This window comes from Dendrobates tinctorius, unplaced genomic scaffold (genome assembly GCF_039654945.1).
Source record: "Dendrobates tinctorius isolate UK_male_01 unplaced genomic scaffold, ASM3965494v1 ptg000026l, whole genome shotgun sequence".
In the NCBI taxonomy this organism is placed as follows: domain Eukaryota; kingdom Metazoa; phylum Chordata; class Amphibia; order Anura; family Dendrobatidae; genus Dendrobates; species Dendrobates tinctorius.
In genome coordinates, this window is record NW_027361694.1 from 20292942 (window position 1) to 20317697 (window position 24756).

General features: G+C 46.2%; 1 protein-coding gene across 3 annotated transcripts in view; it reads right to left on the minus strand.

Moving 5' to 3' along the window:
• The window catches only part of DNAJC3 (DnaJ heat shock protein family (Hsp40) member C3), a 74723-nt gene that overhangs the window by 24846 nt on the left and 25121 nt on the right, over nucleotides 1-24756 (minus strand). For all 3 annotated transcript variants that reach the window (XM_073569572.1, XM_073569571.1, XM_073569570.1), the window contains 3 exons: nucleotides 16856-17008; nucleotides 15886-16067; nucleotides 12531-12650 (listed from right to left, as the gene is read on the minus strand). In XM_073569572.1, coding sequence (XP_073425673.1) covers nucleotides 12531-12650; nucleotides 15886-16067; nucleotides 16856-17008 — 455 coding nt within the window. The remainder of the gene's footprint in view (nucleotides 1-12530; nucleotides 12651-15885; nucleotides 16068-16855; nucleotides 17009-24756) is intronic.

The following is a 24756-nucleotide window of genomic DNA, read 5'->3' on the forward strand; positions in this document are numbered from 1 at the left end:
CCACGGCATGAATCTATCCTTCACTATTGGTCTGGTTCTACCTGCCTCCTTAATGAACCTGCTGACCCAGTAATTACCAGCGATGTTGCAGGTAAAAAGGGCCCCCAAGGCTGATACTTTTACTTTAAGGGTACTGGTAGAAAGCCCCATGTCCAGACCTTTCTGTAGAAACTCTAATATCTGAATTATAGGTGCTGAATCCCCAGCGACTACTCCTGAGTTTTGAAGGAATTTTTTCCAAACTCTAACAAATTTTCGTGGTAATGATTTTTCTACTTTTAAGTAGGGTGTTAATTAGGTCTGGGGAGAAGCCTTTCTCTTCTAGCAGTGACCGTTCAAACTCCACGCCGTCAGATGTAGGCCAGCCACCTGAGGATGGAAGACTGGGCCCTGGGATAGGAGATCCGGGATGTCCGCAAGAACCCATAGATCGGATACCGACATGGTCCTGAGGCATGAGAACCATGCCCTCCTGGGCCAAAATGGAGGGATAACTATAACCCTTGCTCTGTCTTTTCTGATTTTCCTCATCACCAGGGGTAGTAGAGACAGAGAAGGGAAGGCGTAGGCTAGCCTGAAGTCCCACTTTATCAGAAAGGCATCTACCGCCAGAGGATTCTCTCTGGGATTTAGGGAGCAGAATTGTCTCAATTTTCTGTTCTCCTTGGTGGCAAAGAGATCTACCTCTGGATGTCCCCACTTTTGTACAATCAGGTTGAATATGGAGGCTTAAAAAGTCTGCCGTGATGTTGTCCTTCCCTTTTATATGTAGAGCTGTTAAAGATAGAAAATGCTGCTCTGCTAGTTGGAACAACCGCTCTGCTACAATCATCAGGGGTCTGGAACGGGTCCCACCTTGGTGATTGATATACGCTACGGTGACGGCCCTGTAGATACACAAGGAGCTTTTTAGCCGCCTGTTCTACTGCTGTCAATTCTTTTAGGTTAGACTACATTCCTAACTGATGATGTTCCCATTGGTCCTGGACTAGCATTTCACCCACATGAGCCCCCCAACCGGAAGGGCTAGCATCCGTGGTGACTATGCGGGTTATGTTATACTCCCAGGGTACCCCTTTAGATAAATTATCCTTGTCTAGCCACCACTCTAGGGACTCCCTTGTGTTACGGGACAAGGTTAGCTGGCCCTCCAAGTAACCCCCAAGGATTTTTTGATGTAATAAAACCTCGCTCTGTAGTTTCCTTGCATGAAACTGGGCCCACTGGACTGCCGGGATACAGGCCGAGAGAGAGCCTAGAAGGGACATGGCTTTCCTGAGGGACATGGTAGGGTTATTGGAGGCGTTCAGGACCTGGTAGTGGAGGCGAACAAGCTTCTCCGGAGGCAGACGGCATTCCTGTTTCTCAGAATCTAGGATTAGGCCCAAGAATTGTTGGACTCTCATCGGTTGCAACCGAGATTTTTTGATGTTCAGCAACCATCCTAACCGCTCTAGGGCAGACATTGCCCTTTGTAGCTGTTCCAAACAATGGTTCGCCGTTTTGCCTACAATAAGAAAATCGTCCAGGTAGGGGACCACCAGAATGTCAGATTCACGTAGATGGGCCATGACCTCCGCTATCACTTTAGTAAATACTTGGGGGGGCGACTGCCACACCAAAGGGAAGGGCCGCATATTGGAAATGTCGAACTGACCCATCTAACTGAACCGCCACTCTGAGAAAACGCTGATGAGCTGCATGGATGGGTATATGGTAGTAGGCGTCTTTTAAATCTAACACCACCATAAAGCAGTTTTGGAACAGCAATTTTATTGTGGACTTAATTGTTTCCATTTTAAACGGACGTATGACCAGAAACTTGTTGAGGGCCTTAAGGTTTATTATAGTCCTAAAGGAGCTGTCTGGCTTGTGGACCAGGAACAGAGGGGAGTAGAAACCCTTCCCCCATTCTCCCTCTGGAACCTCTGTTAGGACTTTCTTGCCGCACAGGTCATGAAGCTCAGCCTCCAGGGCAGCTTGTTCTGAAGTAGAAGACCTGAGTGGGGTGATTTTAAATCGATCATGGGGAACCCTAGAGAATTCTAGTCGCAGTCCCACAGCTATCACCCCCAGTATCCAGATGCTATTAGAGATCAGCGACCAGGTTGGGTAGAAGGCAGCTAGTCTCCCTCCTACAGGGGCAACTAGTCATTGGGGCGGCTTTTTCGTGTCACGAGCTGGACCTTCCTGGCGCCCCCCTCCTCCAAACATGAATCCTGTACCTTTCCTTCTTTTCTCATCCCATCTGCCCTGATCTCTGGACGGCCTTCTACGGAAATATCCTTTCCTGGTAAAGGGATGTCTATAAGAAGGATTCGGCAGACTGGGAAATATCTTTTTGTCATCCCCAGCTTTTTCTAATAATTCATCCAGGACAGGGCCGAATAGATACTCCCCCTCGCAAGGAATGGAACAGAGACGGGACCGGGCCTGAATATCTCCCGGCCAGCACTTTAACCAGAGCGCTCTTCGCGCTGCATTAGATAGACCCGCGGCTCTAGCCGCCATCCTTGCAGAGTCTGCTGAAGCATCGGCTAAAAATGCAGCGGCATTCTGGATGATCGGCAGATTTTTTCGAATGGATGCTCTTGAGGCTCCGTCTTTTAGCTCGGAATCCAGTTGATCTAGCCAGACCATCATGGATCTGGCTGTACAGGTGGCAGCTATCACTGGTCTTAGTGCGCCTGCTGACATCTCCCATGTTCCTTTTAGAAAAGAATCTGCTTTTTTATCTAGCGTATCTTTCAAGGAGGCCATATCGTCAAAGGGTATGGAGGATTTTTTGGACGCTTTGGCTACTGCTGCGTCTAGTTTCGGGGCCTTATCCCATCTGCTTACTACTGGGTCATCAAAGGGGTATCTCCGCTTGAAAGCTGGTGGCATGGTGCCCCTTTTTTCAGGTTTCTTCCATTCTCTGTCTATTAGGCTCTGGACTTTATCATTTAATGGAAAAGCCCTGCGTTTTCTGGGGTCTAGACCCCCGAACATTATGTCCTGCCCCTTGAGATAAGACTTTTCCCTTCACCCATGACAGCACCACATGAGAGAGGGATCCGCCCCGCCAGGACAGGAACCTACTGAAATATAAGGGGCGTCACCTCTCCCCTGCTTCAGTTGGGTTCCTGTCCTGGAGCGGGATTCCCAGGCTGACAGCGGCGGTGCCTGCCATGGATGAAGACATGGACCCAGGGCTGTGCCGGCGCGGGAAGAGCAGGTCAGCTTACCTGCAGCGCTGGCCATCGGCGCCTGGAAGCGCAGTCCCCGGGGTTCCTCCAGCAGGCCCCGGGTTCGTGCGGGTGCGGTAAGGCGGCCTCCATTCGGGGCGCTCCTCCGTGCCTCCCTCCCCCTGCGCGCGCGCGCGCCCGCCCGCTCGCTCCTTCTCCCTGGGACAGGGGAAGCCGGGCGCGACTTCCGGCGCCTGACGTCAGCGGCGCAGTGCAGCTTGGGTATGCGCCAGCTGACGTCACGGACGCGACGGACATGGCGCCTAGTGCGGCGCCGGCCACAAAAGAAGAAGGAAAAAAGAGAAGAATGGCCGGCGGTCGCAGGGGGGAGGGTCAAAAGGATCGCTCACCGGGGCCTATTTAAAGGAGGCAAGGAGCAGAACGGCCGGGCTGTTACAATGGGGTCACAGCAGGAACGCTCACCGTCCCCACTGTCTCTACCCCCGTCGCAGACCTCGGCACGGAAGCACAGTAGCCGTTCGAGCGTTAAGAGCAGCAGCCGTCCGAGCCACAGATCAAATGATTCCTCGAGATCGAGAGAACACAGACCACATGCTCCAGCACAGCCTTCCAGCCCGGTACCCGATTTTGTGGGTGGTGAGTGGATCTTCGTGAATGTTAGACCATTATTAATAGGGTCCTTTTTGTGTGTTATTTGCTTCCTTAGGTGAAAGGCAAAAAAGCAGGGAGCAAAAGAAATAATAGGGAGTGTGCGATATGCCAGAACCCCCTAGCGAAAGATTGGCAAAAAAACCTTTGCGCTAGCTGTATACAGCAAACAGTGGCGGAGGAAGTGCCGAGCCTAGCAACTCACCTCAGATCTGTCAAAATCAGAGGTGGAAGGTTCACTTAAATTATTATTAAAGAAAAAGAAAAAAAGTAGAAGAAACTGCCCAAGTTCTTCATCAGACTCCTCCTCGTCCGAATATCAGGCTGAGCGCATGTCCTCTTCCTCCTCGGATAGTGACACAGGGGGTAGACCGTGTTTTCCGGTTGAGGATACTGATAGTCTCCTTAAAGCCATTAGGTCAACTATGGGCCTTCAGGAGGAAAAAGCGACCAAATCCCTAGAAGAGGTAATGTTTGGTGGGTTACAGGAAAGGAAGAAACGCACCTTTCCAGTTAATGAAAAAGTCCAGGCGCTCATCGAAAGGGAGTGGAAGAAGCCTGAAAAATCAGGTAGCCTTCCTTCCTCCTCAAAAAGGAGATATCCCTTTGACCCTAAGGATACGGAAATATGGGACAAGGTCCCAAAAATCGATGCGGCGGTATCCAGGTCATCCAAAAGGTCGGCCCTGCCCCTAGAAGACTCAGGAGTACTAAGAGATCCACTAGATAAGAAAGCAGACTCCTACCTAAGGCATGCTTGGGAAGCAACAGCGGGGGGACTAAAACCTGCGATAGCCGGTACCTGTACAGCCCGGTCTTTAATGATCTGGCTACAGCAGCTAGAAGAAAAAATTGCTTCCAAGATGTCTAGGGAGAAAGTTTTAGAAGACATGTATCTGCTACACGGAGCAGCCGCCTTTTTAGCCGACACCTCGGCCGATTCCATGAGGTTGACGGCGAGAGCAGCGGGACTATCAAATGCTGCAAGGCGTGCATTATGGCTTAAAGGGTGTCCGGGAGATCTACAATCAAAAGCCAAATTATGCTCCCTTCCATGTGATGGACAATTTCTCTTTGGAAAAAATCTGGATGAAATCCTAGAAAAAGCGGGTGATAAGAAGAAGGGCTTCCCCAGGTTTGAGGGAGATCAAAGAAGACCGCCCTTTCGGAGGGGGAAATTCAATAGAGGCCGGCCTCCGGGAGATCGGAAAAGATGGGAAGACAAGAGGAAGAAAGAGTCTGGATTCATGTTCGGGGGGGAGCCGCTTCATCCGCAAAAAAGTCCCCTCAATGACGCCGGCATCCCCGTAGGGGGGAGACTGATGCTGTTTGGTCAGGCCTGGGAAAATATATCTTCCAATACTTGGATTTTAAACATCATAAAGGAAGGTTTAAAATTCCCCTTTTTTCAACAGCCAAGAGCATCGTTTGTGGTGACCCCCGTCAGGAGAGGGGTAGAAGAACAGTTGGCCTTAGAGGCAGAGATCCTAAGCCTGCTGGACAAACATGTCCTGATAGAGGTCCCAAGAGGACAGGAAAGAAGGGGTTTCTACTCGCCCCTCTTTCTAATAAAAAAACCGGATCATTCGTTCAGGACGATTATAAACCTGAGAGGCCTCAACCGTTGGATACAGAACCAAACCTTCAAAATGGAGTCAGTGACTTCAGCTATAAGGCTGTTACACCACAACTGTTTTATGGTGGTAGTCGATCTAAAGGATGCTTACTACCACATCCCGATCCATTCAGAATACCAAAAATACTTAAGGGTAGCGCTCTACATTCGGGGCAACCTCAAACATTTTCAGTTCAGAGCCCTTCCATTCGGCATATCCATAGCACCGAGGGTGTTTACAAAAGTAGTTGCAGAGATGACAGCATTCCTCCACATCCACAACACAATTATAATACCCTACCTAGACGATTTTCTAATTGTGGGCAACTCAGAATGTCACTGCAAAGAGCAAGTAGAAAGGGTGATAGATACCCTACGGAATCTCGGCTGGATGGTGAATGTCAAGAAGTCAAGGCTACAACCCTTACAAAGGCAAATGTTCTTCGGTTTCATCTTGGACTCAAATCAACAAATTTGTCTCTTACCAGACGCCAAGGTGGAAAAGGTAAGGGATATGATCTTGGCAACAATAGATCAACCTCACACGACCCTGAGAGGGGCAATGTCCTTGTTAGGCACTCTGACAGCCTGTATCCCAGCGGTCAGATGGGCACAATTTCATACCCGTCAACTACAAGCAGAGGTCCTATCAGCACAGAAGTCGCTAAAAGGCTGTTTAGAAGGAAGGCTGGAACTTTCCGTAAAAACCAAAGGCTCTCTCAGATGGTGGCTAGACAGAGCAAACCTACTAACAGGGACATCGTGGCAGAAGCCAGTGTCCGACGTGATAATGACAGACGCAAGCTCCTCGGGGTGGGGAGCGCACCTAAGGGGACAGGTAGCCCAGGGACCCTGGGGACACCTAGAGCAAAACGCATCCTCCAACCTAAGAGAGCTACGGGCAGTAAACAGAGCCCTAAGGATATTCATGCCCACTCTAGAAGGCCGCAATGTCCGGATTATGTCGGACAACAGCACAACAGTAGCCTACATCAACCACCAGGGAGGGACAAGGTCACGCTCCCTAATGCTCGAAACCAACGAGATCTTTCACAGGGCAGAGAGACACCTACACTCCCTATCAGCCCTACACATCAGAGGGGTAGAAAACACACAAGCCGATTTCCTAAGCCGCAACACACTAAAACAGGGGGAATGGACCCTGAATCGGGTAGTGTTCCAAAAGATAGTACATCTTTGGGGAGAGCCAATAATAGACCTCTTTGCCAACAGAAGCAACAGGCAGGTAAAAAGATTCTGTTCACTGAACCCAAAGGAAGAGCCATGGGCAGTGGACGCTTTGCAAATTCCGTGGGATTTCAAGCTAAGTTATGCCTTTCCTCCGGTAGCTCTAATCCCAGTAGTAGTGAAAAAGATAAGGGAAGATCAGGCCAGAGTGATCTTAATAGCCCCGTTCTGGCCAAAAAGGCCATGGTTCTCACTACTACAGATAATGTCCCTCTCAGATCCGTGGGTACTGCCAGAGATTCCAGACCTGCTAGCTCAGGGTCCGGTATTCCACACTCAAGTCAAGGGGTTCCATCTGACGGCGTGGAATTTGAAAGGTCACTTTTAAGTAATAGAGGATTCTCCCCTGGGTTGGTGGCTACACTGATGAAAAGTAGGAAGCCAGTAACAACTAATATATACGGTAGAATATGGAATAAGTTTCTGCAGTTTCTGGGGAAACCATTAGACCAAGAACCCCCGATCAAGACTATCTTAGAGTTCTTACAGGCAGGTCTACAGCTAGGCCTAGCGGTAAATACACTCAAGGTACAAGTTTCAGCGCTAGGCGCTCTATATAATTGTAACATAGCGGCAAATAGATGGATAGCTAGGTTTATTAAATCCTGCCACAGGTCTAGACCAGTCCCATCGCAAAAAATGGCTCCCTGGGATTTAAACCTTGTGTTAGAAGCTCTCACAAAGGAACCATTTGAACCAGTACAACAACTATCAGTGAAATATCTTACCCTAAAAACCATTATTCTAGTGGCCCTTACATCGGCACGTAGGGTAAGTGACCTGCAGGCCCTATCAGTTAGTCCACCGTATACCCAGGTATACCAGGACAGAATTGTCCTAAAAACAGACCCTGCTTATTTACCGAAAGTGGTGTCGGATTTTCACCGTAGCCAGGAAATCGTCCTCCCCTCCTTCTGTGAAAATCCGAAAAACCCAGGAGAGGAGAAATTCCATAATCTAGATGTGAAAAGAGCCCTCTTAGAGTATATATCAGTAACCAGCCAGTGGAGGAGGTCCCAGTCCCTATTTGTAGCCTTCCAGGGTGCCAGGAAGGGTTATGGAGTATCGAAAGGGACTATTGCCAGATGGATTAGGGAGGCCATTAGTGTAGCCTACTCAGCTAGTGGTGTTCCGATTCCTGATGGTATCAAGGCTCATTCCACCAGAGCCGTGGCGACCTCCTGGGCTGAAAAGGCAGAGGTATCAATTGAGCAAATTTGTAAGGCCGCTACCTGGGCCTCACCCTCAACCTTTTTTAAGCACTATAGATTAAATCTATCCTCCTCGGCTGACTTGACCTTTGGTAGAAGGGTGCTGCAAGTGGTGGTCCCTCCCTAAGGTGTTTCGAAGTCTCCAAAAATCTCTCATGTGGTGCTGTCATGGGTGAAGGGAAAACCACCATGGTTACTTACCGGTAGCTGGTTTTTCCGGAACCCATGACAGCACCCGTATATTCCCCCCCCTTTTTTCACCGTATGGGTGTGCACAATAGTCGGGTGTATTTGTGTGATGTGGTGTTGGATAAACATGTAACTAACCGGGAAGTCCTCTCAATGCTCTGTAATCCAACTGAAGCGGGGGAGAGGTGCCGCCCCTTATATTTCAGTAGGTTCCTGTCCTGGCGGGGCGGATCCCTCTCTCATGTGGTGCTGTCATGGGTTCCGGAAAAACCGGCTACCGGTAAGTAACCATGGTGGTTTCATCTCTGACCTGATTATCTCCCTCAGGCTTGAAGTGAAGTCAGGTGTCTCTTCCGCTACCTGCGTAAACGGGGGAGAGTATAAGGGCCTGACAATCTACCCCTGGACTCCCTGTCTCCATCAACCCCTACCGTCTGTCGTATGCATGGCTGACATAACTTTTTAGGGTGGCCATCTGGTAGGGGGCAACTACAGAGGGCACATTCCCTGTGCTTCTGTTTTCCCGTAGCTTTCTTCCCCTGCGAAAAAACATAAGGGAACACTGCATCAGGGTACATTCACGGAGATCTCTTACCCATGCAGTTGAAGCAGGTATTGGATCACGGAGGGAGGCAGGGGGATCCTTTAGTCTGGAGGAACTTCCGCGGCTTTGGTCGCTTGTTCGTCTCTGTTTCTTTTGCTGGCCACTCGTATGTGGTTTTGTTGTGGCCTGTTTCTGCGGGCGCTCCTGCGCCTCGTCCTGCTGGTCTATGGGGGCTTCCGTCGTATCCATCGCTGGGCCCTTCGGAAGCACCCCAGCAGCGTCCCCCCTGCCTTATATGGCCTCTTGGTGTCCGGGTCAGCAGGGATCTGGCCATGGCACCACCCACCCGGGATTCTCCCGTGACCTCCCTCCCCCATGCTCCTGCCCCCCCACCTTACCCAGGCCGCCGCCCGCGACCCCCGGACAGGCGTGCACCCGCGGCGCGCATCGGAAGCCGGCCGGCACCCGACTTCCGGTTTCGTCGTTCCCGGCTCCGCCCCTTCCGCCGCATCACTTCCGCAGCTCACCAGAGCTTTGCGGGAGCGCGCGCGAAGGAACCGGCACGGCGCCCCCCGCCCGGAATGCCTCCCAGCCCCGCGCATGCTGCCATGACCGCCAACCAGGCGCCAACGTCGACCGGGAGGTCCGGACCAGGGGGAGCGCACCAGGAGGGCCCGGGGCATACGTACCCGGTGCTGGCGTTCTGGAGGCAGTGTCCAACGGACCCTCTGCTCCATCCACTGCCGTGGTGACCTACCCGGCCCCACCGTGGCGCTTCCAGGGACCCCGCGCTGACCGAGGTAGGAGACCCCCCCCGCTACCTGGGTCGGTCAGCCGGCCTGGGAATCCATGACGACTCCATGACGGACGATCTGTAGGGAGTCCTGTCCTCTAGGAACAGGAAACCAACTGATGCGTGGGAGAGGTGCCACCCTTTTATATCTGTAGGTTTCCTGTTCCTAAAGGGCGGATCCCCTCTCTCAGGTGGTGCTGTCATGGACGACCGAATAAAATACGTATTCTACTCACCTACCTGATTGTCCTGTCCGATGGATGTCGCTGGTCTTGGTCCGGTGCCTCCTCTCTTCTTGCAATCACAGTCCTCCTTCCCCCAGCTTCGTGTTGATGACACATCCTACGTCTTCCACACAAGGCCCAGCATCGCGCTCCGGAGTAGGCATACATATCTCTGCCCTATCGAGAGCAGAGCAAAGTACGGCAGTGCACACACGCAGGAAAAGGCCAAAGCGCGCCGGTGCATACACACTGCAATACTTTCCCCTTTACAGGGTGGAACAAAGTACGCCTGTGCAGGACTGCGATGCCAGACACTGTGTGGCTGATGTATGATGTGTCATCCACATGAAGTAGCGAAGGAGGACCGACTGGTCTGCCAAGTATAAGGTTTTTTTTCTTAGCTTGCAGGCCAGATCGGGGGCATACAGTTGTGTGATTAAGTGTCTGTCACACTTAGGCTATGTGCACACGGTGCAGATTCTGTTGCAGATACGCAGCTGATTTGGCTCTGCGTATACGCAGCAGAATTGCATGTGATGTACAGTACCATAGCAGCCTACGTAAAACAAAATCCGCAGTGCATATGTTGCGTTTTTTTCCGTGCAGATTTGGTGCGGAATGAAAAAAAGCAGCATGTCACTACTTTTGTGTGCTTTTGCTGCAGTTTTCCACCTGCTCCATTCTAGAAATCCGCAGGTGGAAAACCGCACAAAACATGCAGTAAAACCGCACAAAAAAAATGCACTAAATCCGCAGGAAAAACGCAGGTCATTTGACCTGCGGATTTAGTAAATTCTGCGTGGAAAATTCCAAAGCAAAATGCCAACCATGTGCACATATGTTTCAGATCACCAAATAAATTTAAATATTAGACAAAGGTAACAAAAGTAAACACAAAATGCAGTTTTAAATGAAGGTCATTATTATTAAGGGAAAAAGAAATCCAAACCTACAGGGCCCTGTGTAAAAGAAAAAAAAAAAAAAAAAAAAAAAGTGTTTACACCCCTCCCACTCTCCTTAAAATGCAAATTAATTGGTTTATAACATCTTAGAGAAACAGTTCAAATTCCCCAGCCACACCCAGGCCTGATTACTGACACACCTGTTCTCAATCAAGAAGTCACTTAAATAGGACCTGCCTGACAAAGTGAAGTGTGCCAAAGATAATCAAAAGCTAGACATCATGCCGCAATCCAAAGAGATTCTGGAACAAATGAGAAACAAAGTAATTGAGATCGATCAGTGTGGAAAACGTTATAAAGCCATTTCTAATGCTTTGGGACTCCAGCGAACCACAGTGAGAGCCATTATGCACAAATGGAGTAAATATGGAACAACGGTGAACCTTACCAGGAGTGGCCAGCCAGCCAAAATTACCCCAAGAGCGCATCAACGGCTCATCCAAGAGGTCAGAAAAACCTCACAACAACATCTAAAGAACTGCAGGCCTGACTTGCCTCAGTTAAGGTCTGTGTTCATTACTCCACAATAATAAGAAAGACGGGGCAAAAATAGCGTGCATGGCAGAGTTCCAAGATGAAAACCACTGTGGATCAATAACAACATAAAAGCATGACTCAGTTTTGCCAGAACGCATATTGATGATCCCCAAGATTTTGGGAGAATACTCTGTGGACAGACGAGACAAAAGTTGAATTTTCTGGAAGGTGTATGTCCCTTTACATCTGGCATAGAAGTAACACATCATTTCAGGAAAGCAACATCATAACCAACAATAAAATATGGTGGTGGTAGTAGTAGTAGTAGTAGTAGTAGTAGTGTGGTGGTCTGGGGCAGTTTTGCTGCTTCAGGGCCTGGAAGACGGTTTGGTAAATGGAACCATGAATTCTGCTGTCTACCAAACATTCCTGAAGGACAATGTCCGGCCATCTGTTTGTGTCCTCAAGCTAAAGTGCACTTGGGTTATGCAGCAGGACAATGAGTACACCAACAAGTCCACCTCTGAATGGCTTAAGAAAAACAAAACTTAGACCCTGAAGTGGAAAAGTCAAAGTCCTGACTTTAATCCGAGTGAGATGCTGTGGCATGACCTTAAAAAGACAGTTCATGCTTGGAAACTCTCCAATATAGCTGAATTACAACAATTCTACAAAGATGAGTGGGCCAAAATTCCTCCAGACCGTTGTAAAAGACTCATTGCCAGTTATCACAAATGCTTGATTGCAATTGTTGCTGCTAAGGGTGACCCGACCAGTTATTAGGTTCAGGGGGCAATCACCTTTTCACACAGCACCCTGTAGGTTTGGATTTCTTTTTCCCTTAATAATAAAGACCTTCATTTCAAAACTGCATTTTGTGTTTCCTTGTGTAATCGTTGTCTAATATTTACATTTGTTTGGTGACCTGAAACATTTAAGTGTGACAAACATGCAAAAAGGAAATCACTTTTTCACACAACTGTATATTCAGCATATTAGCATGCGGTATATGAGGGCTTACAGGTTCTGGCCTTATCTCATATGGGAAAAACCTGGTGATGGGTTCCCTGCAATCACATATGATGCAATTTAAGCAAAATCCAAATGTGTCATTTTGATCATTCACAATTTAGGTTAATGAATTTTCCAAACCGCTACATCTATAGTGTGAATGGACGTGGTGTGTGTGTGTGTGTGTGTGTGTGTGTGTGTGTGTGTGTGTGTGTGTGTGTGTGTGTGTGTGTGTGTGTGTGTGTGTTACATCCATGTCCTAAATAAATTCTCAAAAGTAGTGTTTTTTTCCACTGTAATTGAGCTTTGTAAAAGTAAAGTTTGTGGCAGATTTTCTATTAACAATGTTCTGTAAGGGATTCGCCATGTGTGAACACAACCTAATGTACACAGATGGTGTATTCCAGCATTATTCTGTACCTTCCTTCCTGTATGAGCTCTTCGGCGGTCTGAATCTGTTTGTTCAGCTTCTTTACTTGTTTATAATGTGAAAAGCAATCTTTGTGGTCAGGATCAAGTTTTAAACATTCCCGGATTTCACTGCAAATTAAAAAAGATACATTTTTATGAATTAGCCAATTATAATGACAGAGCCGACAATTTAAGGCGATACAAATTATTACTCTATAAAATGTTCCCTGAAAATGGAAGCTAATAATTAAAGAATTTTATTTAGCTTTAAAAGGGGATGGCCACTACTTTACATTACCCTTTCAAGTGAACTGTCAGTCATAAATAAGCAGCTCACCAAATACTTTGCTTTGTCAAATCCTTCAGTAACCTGTGCCGCTCTCCTGGCCACATATCTCTGGCTGAGCATCCTCCGACTTCCTGTGATGTCGAGTCAGATTCTCCCTCACTTCCGGGATCTGGAAGCTTATGGGGTGGGTGGGACTTCATTCAGCAGCGCTCGCAGCTTCTGCAGACCCAGCTTACCCATAGATTTGTATGTCCACACAGACACACTGTGTAATGTATATACCCTGCTGTAATTAATATTATATTATATATATATATATATATATATATATATATATATATATATATATATATATATATATATATATATATATATATATATAATCAAAATTGAAAAAAACAGCACAAAATAGAAAAAAAAAAAATAAGATTTGGGTGCAAGCCCTCAAGGTACATACCAAACCTCCATATAGTCCATCAAAAAAGAAAGCAAATGGCTATGTGCCCATGCAGCAACGTGCTTGAAAAAGGTTCACATCCATTGAACCGAAACGTTGCTGCATGGGCATATAGCCATATGAGCTATTAAAAAAGCACTTTATTGAAAACTAACATGGTGTGCTGCTTTTTTTTTTTTATATTATAATATATATATATATCTCCGAAGAACTCAAGATGCAATGTTGACACATTTGTCTTCAGCAGCAAACAATTATGGCTCTGTACACCCCACGGTAGTTTAACAATGACTAGTATTAAAAGCATGCAAAGAATCTTTGTGCTATTAATATAATGGAGACATCTGCTTAGAAGCAACAACTTGATTAAATTGCTAACAACAACGGAAAATTTTAAAACTACCTTAAAGGAGATTGATGGCTGTATCACAGTATACGGTAATTAATAAAAATAGGGTTGCTAAATAGACCAAAATAGAGCATACTAAGGTGCGAGATAGTAAGGAAATGACCCTGCCCATGTGTGTTATAATAGTCAGCGACTGTCCATATCATGACAGATCCGTATTAGTTGTCCCGTAGACATAGCATTTGTATTCAATCCCACTTGTAAGATTAGATGGTGTATCCTGGATTTCTAGCGGAAGAGCTTCTCCATGCTATGGCGCCCCGGCCAGCACTGCCCCAGCAATCCCTTGTATACAGTCCATATGGCATCGCTGAGCGGGTGACGTCACCAACACAGTTTTGTCTCTTTTTTTTTACTGTACCTGCAGTGGTGACCACAGCAGCTCAAAGGATCTGTCATGCTATGGACACTCACTCATCTACTACTACACGTATGGTGAGGGCAGTTTTCTTACCATCTCTCACCTCAGTTTGCCATTTTTTGTTTTATTTAAATCTGTGATAGAGCCACCATTTTCCTATGAGGTACTTGTAACATTTCCAGTTATTAGCAGTAACGTAACAGGTTGCTGCTTTTAAGCAGTTATCTTTGGTGTATGGTATGGCCTTTTAAGCAGTTGTGTTCACTGTACTAATAGTGCAGAGATTCTTTACATTCAAATCTCTCCCCATGAATCCATCCTAACAGTTCAGTGAGGGAGAAGTAGACAGACTCTGGACTGGTGTAATAGCCCATCACTTGCATTTCCTGCGGTCCCATATACAGGAGACGCCGGGCCTGTGTGAGACATGAGGAGTGGGAGTGGTGTAGCGGAGTAACAGGTCTGTGCTCACTGCTGGCTCGCAGCCCAGCATAAGGATTGATGGGAAATAGAGCCAGAAGGGAGAAGAGGAAGCGATCACTATGACAAGAGCTGGTGTCAGGGTAAGTCAGGGAGGCGTAGAACAGCATTAAACTTGTCAGAAAACGTATATGGGGATCTTTAGGGCATTATCCTTAAACATTTATGGCAATACCAGTAACTGAGTCAGGGTGGTGGACAAACTCTTTACTTGCTATATTTGTCATTTTTGTATGTGTTGTGAAAGCCGCTGTTCTCCTGAATCACAAGATTTTTCTTTTGTTTTTTTGCCTCTCCTTTTCTGATCTATGAGAGATGGTTTAAATCAATTTGCAGGACCCAATCCTGCGGCTACATCAGTAATAGGAGGACGTCGGGTGTCAGTCCTGCAAACTCCCTTCTACCTCTCAGCATCCATGGCTCTTCTTTCAATTAGCAAGCCTGGCTCCTCACTTGTGGATCACATTGCAACAATGACATCGCGCATGGCTTACTATTCAAAAGAGGTGGGGATTCTGGCAGGTAGGCAGTGGTCCGCAGGGCTCCCTCCAGCAGCTACACATTACTGATGTAGCCACTTCACTGTTTTCTGCACATCAGTTTGCACCAACATAAATTCATCATCCCAGTATGTAAATCTTCTGTGTTGGAGTCATGCCCACTTGACTAAAGATTAGATTTACATATAGGAGTGAATGGAGAGGTGCCGGAACAAAAACACCATATTCAGGAGAACAGTGGAATTTATGGAAAATGAAAAATTATCTAAATTTATGGCAAATGACAAATCCTCTTTAAGACAGAATACATCTGAAAATAATTGTTTTTGTAAAATGTATTTTTTCCTCTATTATTCGGATTATGATTTGCATTCATATTTCCTGATCCTTCAGAAAATCCACATGTACATTAGCAGCAATAAGCTGATGTAGTCCCTATGCTTTTTATTGATGTATTTAATAAGCATGTGCAAAAGTCATTGTTAACAGAGGGGTTATCTGTCACTGTCATCCTGCCTGTGATGATAATGAGACTTCAGAAAAGTCTAACTGCTGGAACGTCCACCGATTCCAAGAACAGAGGTCCCCTAGATCCATGTGTGAATATGTGACCACTAATGCATTCTCTGCTATAGGACCGACAGTTCAACGCACCAAAAAGTGAATGGAGTATATGCTGTGCATTCACACTCCTGCTCCATTCACTTCAGCATCTCAGAACAACCAGCAGGCCGACTCCCAGCAACCATGCCTTTATCACAAAGGTAATAATGAAAAAAGCCCTTTAAATGTCACAGTGGCAATAAATATCACATTAAAAAAATGCAGCAATAAAACAGATCAATGTGCAAACAAAGAAGGGACCCACCTGAGCGACATCTCATGGTCCCCCAAATTATAATATATGCGGCTGACTTTGTAGAAAGCTGCGGTATTATCACTCTTCAGCTTGGAGGCAGCTTTCAGGTCACTGATGGCTTTTCCGGGCTCGCCTTGATTGATGTAGCATTCTGCCCTCAGCTCTCGCAATTCTGCATCCCACACACAAGTCTGAAAAAACAAAACCGACATTATTCACCTATGCAGAGTACTGGTGACATCTCAGCATACATCTACACAAGGATCAGCACAATACTGGGGAAAAAACACTACAGCGTCTTTAACTTGCGAGTAATTACTGTAATGTCAGAGAAGGAATAAGAGACACACTCAGGAAGGGACCTTGAGGGAAAACATTGCGACAAACAAAACCAACAATTTTGAAGAGTTTCTCCATTTCAGCACATGAAACACTCCAGGTCTATTAGCTAAATAGAACATCTAAATGCTGCTCACATTCCCTCCGGAGACTCGCAGCAGCCGACGTCTTGGAATCAGGCCGAGTGCAGAGTAAAGGATACATAGTATACGGACCGCTGTTACATATAGATCTGGGCTGCCACGTGGCTTTGGTAAGAGAATTTTGGATACAAGAAAAGGGAATATCTACATATAAAGATAAACTACACAAAAAAATATGCAACTAGAGATGAGTGGTCGGATGCGCAGGACTCCGGTGCAGTATCCAGCTCCGTGGTGCCCATCGGCTATACGGGAGGCCCGCAAATCTCTTACCTTCATACGTCCCCAGTGTGTGTCTGATTAGCTAGATAACACTGCGTCAGCCCTGACAAATCAAATGTTGTGCCTGGAACGTCACAAGGTAACAGATTTGCAGGTCTCCCATCTATCCGCCGGGGACCACTCAACTGGATTGTGGACCAGATTCCGCAAAGAGATGCGCTGCTCTCTAAGTGCAACCACGTGGCAATGCTAACCAGCAACTGATGGCCACTTACCTCCAAGACGACATTGAGCAAGCTTTCGGCAGTTGTGTAGTCTTTCTGGTTGTAGGCGGCTATTCCTTGTGAACGCATGCGCTGAATTTCATCCGACTTTGTGAGTTGCGCGGTGGCTTCTTCCTCTTCGTGATCGCTTGGATTAGACTTCAGCTTTAAGAAAACAACAAGAGCAAAGCACAAAGTGAGAAAATGTAAAAAAATAAATAAATAAATGTCTGGTTATGATTCACACAATATACTGTGTGGCAAATATCAATAAGGCTCCCAAAGCTAGAATTCCTCAAAATGATAATAAAGGAAAAATGTACATAATCATCCAGCGGTCATGTAAGCGTCCGAATAATAAAGCAAACACAACATCCCAGAAGGGGAGGCGGCCGGACTGGTCTCTGGGAAAATAGGCATGAACCATCCTGCATTGGATCCATACTCGGCAAACATTGCAGCCCACTGGTCTAAGCTGGCACTATGGAATTTCAGGCCTTATTTGGAACAAGATGTTGCTACAAAGTAGCAAGTCTATAAAATGTGAAAAGAAATGTTACAACCCCGGGGATTGGTCAGGTTACAAAGAGAATGAAGGAAAATTGATTGACAGCTCTACTGAGAGAGAAAACATAGTTGAGAAGGTGCAAGGAAATGTTTGGGGTGCACCAAGCGGCTGTACTTAGTTTGAATAGTCAGTCGCCCTTTTAAAGGGCAAGATGACGATACTTAGCTCAAGGCGATCTCCTTTGCTGGGAACCTAATGTGTTTCCTCTCCTGGGCTGATCGCTTACATTTATATAGGTAGGTAGGCTCCTGCTGTAATTAAAACCACCAGCGGCTGATGGATGGAGCGTTCGGTCAGGGAGCGTATGTATACAAATATCAAAAGACTGAACGACACTGCCGAAAAGTTATATTATATATACACAAACACATACATAAAATACAAATTAAAGATTGCCTTGTCATGGCTGATGGGCACATATGAATTAGCCAATTTATGTGCTAAATATTTTCATTTTAACCTATTTTCTAGAGCAGTGATGAAATTCCAATTTCAGATATTTCATGCTTCCATGCTATAGCGCTACAGAGCGCAACTATAATTTGTTATATATGGAGGTGGCTACTCTTGCACCTGTTTTCTGTTTGGAAGTGACGCTTAGTCTTTGATATCTTTTTAAAGAGTGTCTGCCAGCACAAACTGACAGTATAAACAAAGCCCATCGTGTTATAGGGAATACAGTCCCTATGGAGGGGGGGGGGGGGGGGGAACACCTGAGTGTTGTAATTGCTGCAAATACTAACGTTTAATCATACATGCTTAGGAGTTTGTATGCTCTCTCCGTGTCTGTGTGGCTTTCCTCCCACACTCCAAAAACAGTAATAGGGAATCTAGCTTGTGAGCCCCAATGGGGACAGTGCTGATAAGGTCTGAAAGGTGCTGCAGAATTAGTAGTGCTGTATAAGGCTGGTTTCACATTTGCGTCTGTGTGCGCAGCGTTTCATCCGCAGCAATCCGTATGCGTCACGTGTGCTTATCTTTAACATTTTGTACGCATCAGTTTGCATACGTCAGCATACGCATGCGTCATTTTTCGGTGTGCAGCGGTGTCCAGCGAACGCAACATGTTGCATTTTTGATGCGTTAAAAACGCATCAAATATGCGCAGTCATGCGCATGCGGATGAGTGCATCAAATAAACGCATTACTGGCTATGGGAACGTATGCGTTCTTCAAAATGTAAATAGAAATACCATGAGACATGCTCAATTTTGTCTGATGTCATATCGAACGTATGCGCATAAACAACGCAAACGCATGCAAAAACGCATACAAACGCATGCACACAGCGTTTTTTTTTCAGTCATGCGTAAGATGATGCGCATTAAAAACGCTGCGGACTCAAACGCTAATGTGAACCTAGCCTAAGTGGGTAAGAGAAATAAATTAGGCTGCTTGGTGCACCTTGGGCATGACCAGGAGGCTCTCGCACCATTCCACATGTCCCCACCTGCCTCACTGGCAATTGACAGCACTGGCTTGCCTGGAGCCACCTTCTCCAGAGAACGCTCAGACAAATGCTGTCAATCACCAGTGAGGGGGGGGGAGGAGAAGCAATATTAAAGGTCACATTTTTATAGGGCTACACCCCATACAAGGCTGTGTGCTTCATTTATACTTTGGGCTGAAGGACTCCCTTTAACAACCTAGCTCCATTGGGTGCTCAGGGCCATTGAGGCTTCTCATTTACATGAGCAGCAAGAAAGAGGATCGTTATCTCGATCTATATTTTACTTCATCCTCCTGTGCCATGTAATTTAGCCAAAATTAGAAAGACCTTCAACCAACTAGGGACTGCTGCCATGCCACCTAAGTAGTCTCATAGTTAAAGTAAAAAAATAAAGGTGTGAAAACAAAAATGTAAAGGAGAAACTGGCTCTTCCCCAGCAGACTATACCTCGCCTGCTAGCATCAGGCATCCGGAGTTTTTCTGTAGTGTCACTAGGAAGGTACAGGGGTCTGTTTCCCTGAGCCATTATAAGCGTTTTAGATATTAGTCTTACGGACGCTTCGCTCTCTCAGGGGACAGGTGGACACCTTAGCTGCTCTTTTTTAGACTGATCTGGCTTCTGAGCACAGGTCAGAATATCTCTCTGAGGAGTAGCGCATACTAGTCCACGATATTGGTCTCCCCTTCATCCGTGGGATCTTAGTCTTGTTTTGAAGGTTCTTCAGTCTCCACCTTTTGAGCCCATTAAGGAGATCTCTGTGCTACAACTTTCTTATAAAAAGGAAGCCATTACTTCCATAAGTAGGGTATCTGAGCTGGCAGCTCTCTTATGGCACGCTCCTTACCTCTTCCTCCACTAGGATAACGTAGTGTTGAGGCCGGTTCTGTCCTTCCTCCCCAAGGTGGTTTCATTGAGAGTGCCTTGCACAACCTAGATGTTGTCAGGGCCGTAAGGCACAATTTATTGACTACCACTCCATTCAGGGAATTGGCCTCCTTATTTGTTATACCGGAAGGCCCTCGTAGAGGCTAACTTGCCTCTAAGGTGATCATGGTGCGCTGGATTAGAATGGCCGTTAGTGAGGCTAATAAGGATTAAGGTGCACTCTACATAAGCGGTGGGGGGCTTCTTGGGCTGTTCGGCACCAAGCATCTGCAGCTACTTGGTCATCCGGGCATACTTTTTCAAAGTTTTACAGGATCCACACCTTTGCTTCGGCAGCCGCTAGCCTTGGCAGGAAGATACTGCTGGCAGCAGTTACCAGGGAGGCAGTTTCAGAATGAGGGGAAAACATATAATAACGTAAAATATTTCATTTTCATTCCGACCCCAGGGACAGTTATGACATCTCATGGTTCTCGGTCTCCTCCAATAAAGCAAATAAGAAATTAAGATCTCTCGTAGTCGTCATTGGGGGACGTAACACCCACCCTTGGTTGCCCAGTCAGGCGTGCACTTATGTTGGTTTTTCTCTCAAGATGTAATTGGATTTTCTCACTAACCTGATGCTAGCAGGCGAGGTATAGTCTGCTGGCCAGGAGCCAATTTTCATTAGGTCCCACACAGTAAAGCCCTGACTGCACATTCCATGATAATTATTAGTGATGAATGAACGTGCTCTGATAAGGTGTTATCTGTGCATGCTATGCGACTTGGCGTGCTCAGATAATATGTTCAAGTCCCTGCGGCTGCCTGTCTCGTGGCTGTTCAACAGCCGTAACACATACAGGGATTCCCTGTTTGTTAGGCAATCCCTGCATATACTGTGGCTGTGAGACATGCAGCCGCAGGAACTCAAACATATTTTTCAAGCACGCCAAAGTCACTACGTTAGCCCCCGAGCATGCTAAGATAACACCTTATCCCAGCACGTTCGCTCATCACTAATTTTTAGCCATCTTTGTTTCTGGGAAAGCTGGGTAACAGACATTTTGACATTACACCTGTGTGCCAGCATTCACAAGAAACAATTTCTGGCTGTCTGATGATTGCACATTTTCAGGTAGAAAAGTTCTTTCAGCCATTTCATACATTCCATTGGAATATTAGAACACATGTTCCATCGCAGCAATGACATTAATCTGTAACATGACATCCATGACTCGCTGACACCACGGAGGCTGCCTTGTCTCATACATCAAAGTATGAAGCTTATGTGATATCTGGGAGAGCCCGGTACGCCGTGGGCTTCTTAAACCAGGGCCACTCAGAGCCAACTTAACACAGAATAAATAAAATCCCTCTGTCCATGGCCAGCTTATTGTTCAGCAACACAAGCACAGAAGAGAAAGACAATTTAATACTCTAGAGAAAAAAAAAAAACAAAAAAAACTAAAACTTCATTACAATGGTCTTTGTCCACACACACAAAAAAAAAAAAAAACCCCATCAAGAAACCAGTAAATATTCCCACCAACTGGTAAAAACACAAGCAGCACAAGTCACAAGTTTTTCCATTAGAACGTCAATTTATTTATGATAAATATTTCCAAAATGTATTGGTTTCACAGCCCTGGGGAAATACAGCGAGTAATAAACGAAATCTGACAATAAGGGCATCATTTGATTTATAAGCCCGTATAATTGGATCTGTGACTGTAGTACGGCTTACAGAGATCGGTGATCACTATATGTCACTGGGAAGACAATGTATCAGACCAGTGCTGTCACTGTGGAGGCAATGCAGCAGGCTGCAGAGCGGGGGCATGGAGGGTGCAGCCACTAGGGCTCTGGCGCCATCTGCTGGAAAATAATGCAGATTACACCATGTGGAGAGGAGATACTTTTAAAATTAAACTTCTTTCTAGCCATACAAGAATATGCCTCGCCCACGTGGAAAACAGGCTGGAATATCATCAAAAAGCTGAAGCCAACAGTCTCCTGTCAATTAATCTCGAAAACACAAAATGAGAACACATTACCAGATTAGTCCCCGGTGAGAGGAGGCTGTCAGGGAACATGGGGAATGCTGTGGAGTAATGGCACGGGCCCGGAATGGACGAATTTTTTATATATAAAACCTAGTAGCGGAAAACACCTTTCAGGCTCTATACACACAGCATTTTTATGATACGAGTAAGAGATGGCTTTAAGAAAATAAAATAAAAACGGTCCGAAAATACATTTATCATCCAGACGTAGTGTGAACAGTACGAGACCCGACTCATTGCCTTTGCGCCAGTTTTTATTTGCACCCAATCCATTGGGGGGGGGGGGGTTAACTATTTTAAATGTCCTAGCCTTTATGCTTTCCACTTTGTGGGCAGAGTTTAGATTGCAGATTTTTCACCCAATTCATTAATTGTAATTTGATAAAAAGTCTCAAAATGTAGCGTAATTTCACACCGGTCCCCCTCCTCCCCTGGTATCACTTAGAGTACGTTAATATTTTGAGCACATTATGTTTTGCATTATTTCGCAGAACGTGTGATTTTTTGGAGTCAAAAATTGCAAAAATAATTCAAGGAAGAAGAAAAAAGATGATTTTTGACTTTGTATAAAGTTAATGAATCGCATGCGCCATTTTGAAGAATTTGGAACCAGAAACTGCAACTAATACCACAAGACAAAAAAGAAAATGGACTTCGAGAAGCTTTCCCAGGAATATTTCAGTAAATGTGAGTGTATGTGTATAATGTAGTGCGAGCGTGGCAGTACACTCTCCTATGGCCGCCTGCTTTGGATCCAGTGCTGCTCTGCGTCACCTGGAAGAGGCTTTTACCGTGCAAGTCTATGGAGGGGCCGAACAAGGCTCCATAGGCTTACATCGTAAGAGACTTCCGGATCAGGCACACTGTGAGCTGAATAGAGAAGTGGGACGCCGCGGAATTTACTCACATATTTAATGGAAATATTCATTGGAGTGCTCTTTATTGCACCACTCCAGCATTAGCTTTTTTTATTTTTCCACTGGAGTGGTGCAACTAATCTAAGTCCCCTGCCCCATTATTATCCTTACCAGCCGCTGTCATCTTTTATCGGAGCTGTTCCTGTCAGTCCTGTGTTTGCGGGGCAATCCTGAAGTAACTACTTGCTGGAACACTACGACAGCCAAGACCAGGCCAAAAACAAGTCTCTCATAGACTAACACTGAGAGCTTGTGACCGTTACCTCTGATGTTTGGTCAGTCAGAAGCTGCGGTCACAAGATGGCGATGCGGACCAGAGCGGCTCCGGTAAGAGCTGAAGATTTTAAGTATCTTACTAGGGGCAGAAAGCTTCACAATAAAAAGAAAAAACAAAAAAGAAACACACAGGACAGCTCAATGAAAACTATGTCCTTAGGTTAGGGACACATCACTGTATTTTCTCTCATGCCAGAGAATCGGAACAAAAGAAAGGGTTAATGTGGATATAGTCCACGCTGCAGATAGATGATGAATCCAGAGATGTTTGATATAGAGAATGGTGGCTTATTGAACACGTTTCAATGTCTCAATGACGTCTTCATCAGGAAATACCACACAGGTATCAAATTTGAATTTCCTAATGAAAGAGTCATTGAGACTTTGAAACGCGTTCAATAAGCCACCATTCTCTATATCAAACATCTCTGGATTCATCATCTATCTGCAGCGTGGACTATATCCACATTAACCCCTTCATCTATCTATAGTACGGTCAACAGCTGACCCGTGGATCTGCTGCAGCGGATATTTGCACACGTGGTAACAATAGCTTCATCTGGTGAGCATAATCCACCTTTTTATCTAGCTGTACATCGGATAACACCCTATTTGCACTGATTTTTTTTTTTGGATGAATAGAAGACGGAAAAAAAATGTCTCCATCTGTTCCATTCTGTTAGTTCGTGAAAATCAGACTGCACTCAGAACAGGTTCTCAAAGTGACAGTTTAATGCTAGGACATGGCATAATATAATGATCAGGAGGACTGACTTGTGGATCCCCACAATCCTGAGATGAAGGTTCTGAATTCCCTTCTAAGTTTTCCCTTACTATTCTACAACTGGCTTCTTATCTGCACAAATAAAATGCAGCATGTCACAATAAAGCTGGAGTCACACATAGCGACTTACCAGCGATACCGACACCGATATCAAGGTGTCAGGATCGCTAGTGAGCTGTCACACAGACAACTTCACCAGCGATCGCCCGGCATCGCTTGCCATCCCTGTAAGAAAATAGAATTAAAAAAAATATATTGTTATTCTCACCTTCCGACGTCCCGCGCAGCATTCCTCTCTCCACGCTCCGGTCCCAGTAATCCTTTGCGAGAATGACCGCGAGAGTCACGGTCTCGCAGGAGCGCGAAGTCTCGCGGTCATTCGTGCAAAGGATCACTGGGACCGGAGCGTGGAGAGAGGCGGGATGGCTGCGCGGGATGTCGGAAGGTGAGAATAACAATATTATTTTTTATTTTAATTTTATTTTTTACAGCTGATCGCTGGTCTCCCGCCTGTCACACGCAGCGATGCGTGCTGGCCAGCGAGAGCCCAGCGACCAAAAAAAATGTCCAGAGGTTTCTTGCAGCGATCAGCGATACCGGCAGGGGGGCTGCTCGCTGATCGCTGTCACACACAGCGATCTCGCTGGTGAGATCGCTGTTACGCCACAAAAGTTGTGACTCAGCAGCGATCTCGCTAGCGAGATTGCCATGTGTGACTCCAGCTTAACGTAAAGGGAATCTGTCAACAGGTTCTTGTTATATAATCTAATAGCACCATAAGGCCTCTTTCACACGTCAGCGTTTCCAGTATGTGTGGTGACAGTATTCACACGCACCAGAGACACTTAAGCCCCCCCTCCCCCCGTCACACACAGCGAGATCGCTGCTGAGTCACAAGTTTTGTGACGCAACAGCGATCTCACCAGCGATATCGCTGTGTGTGACAGATATCAGCGACCAGTCCCCCTGCTGGGTATCGCTGATCAT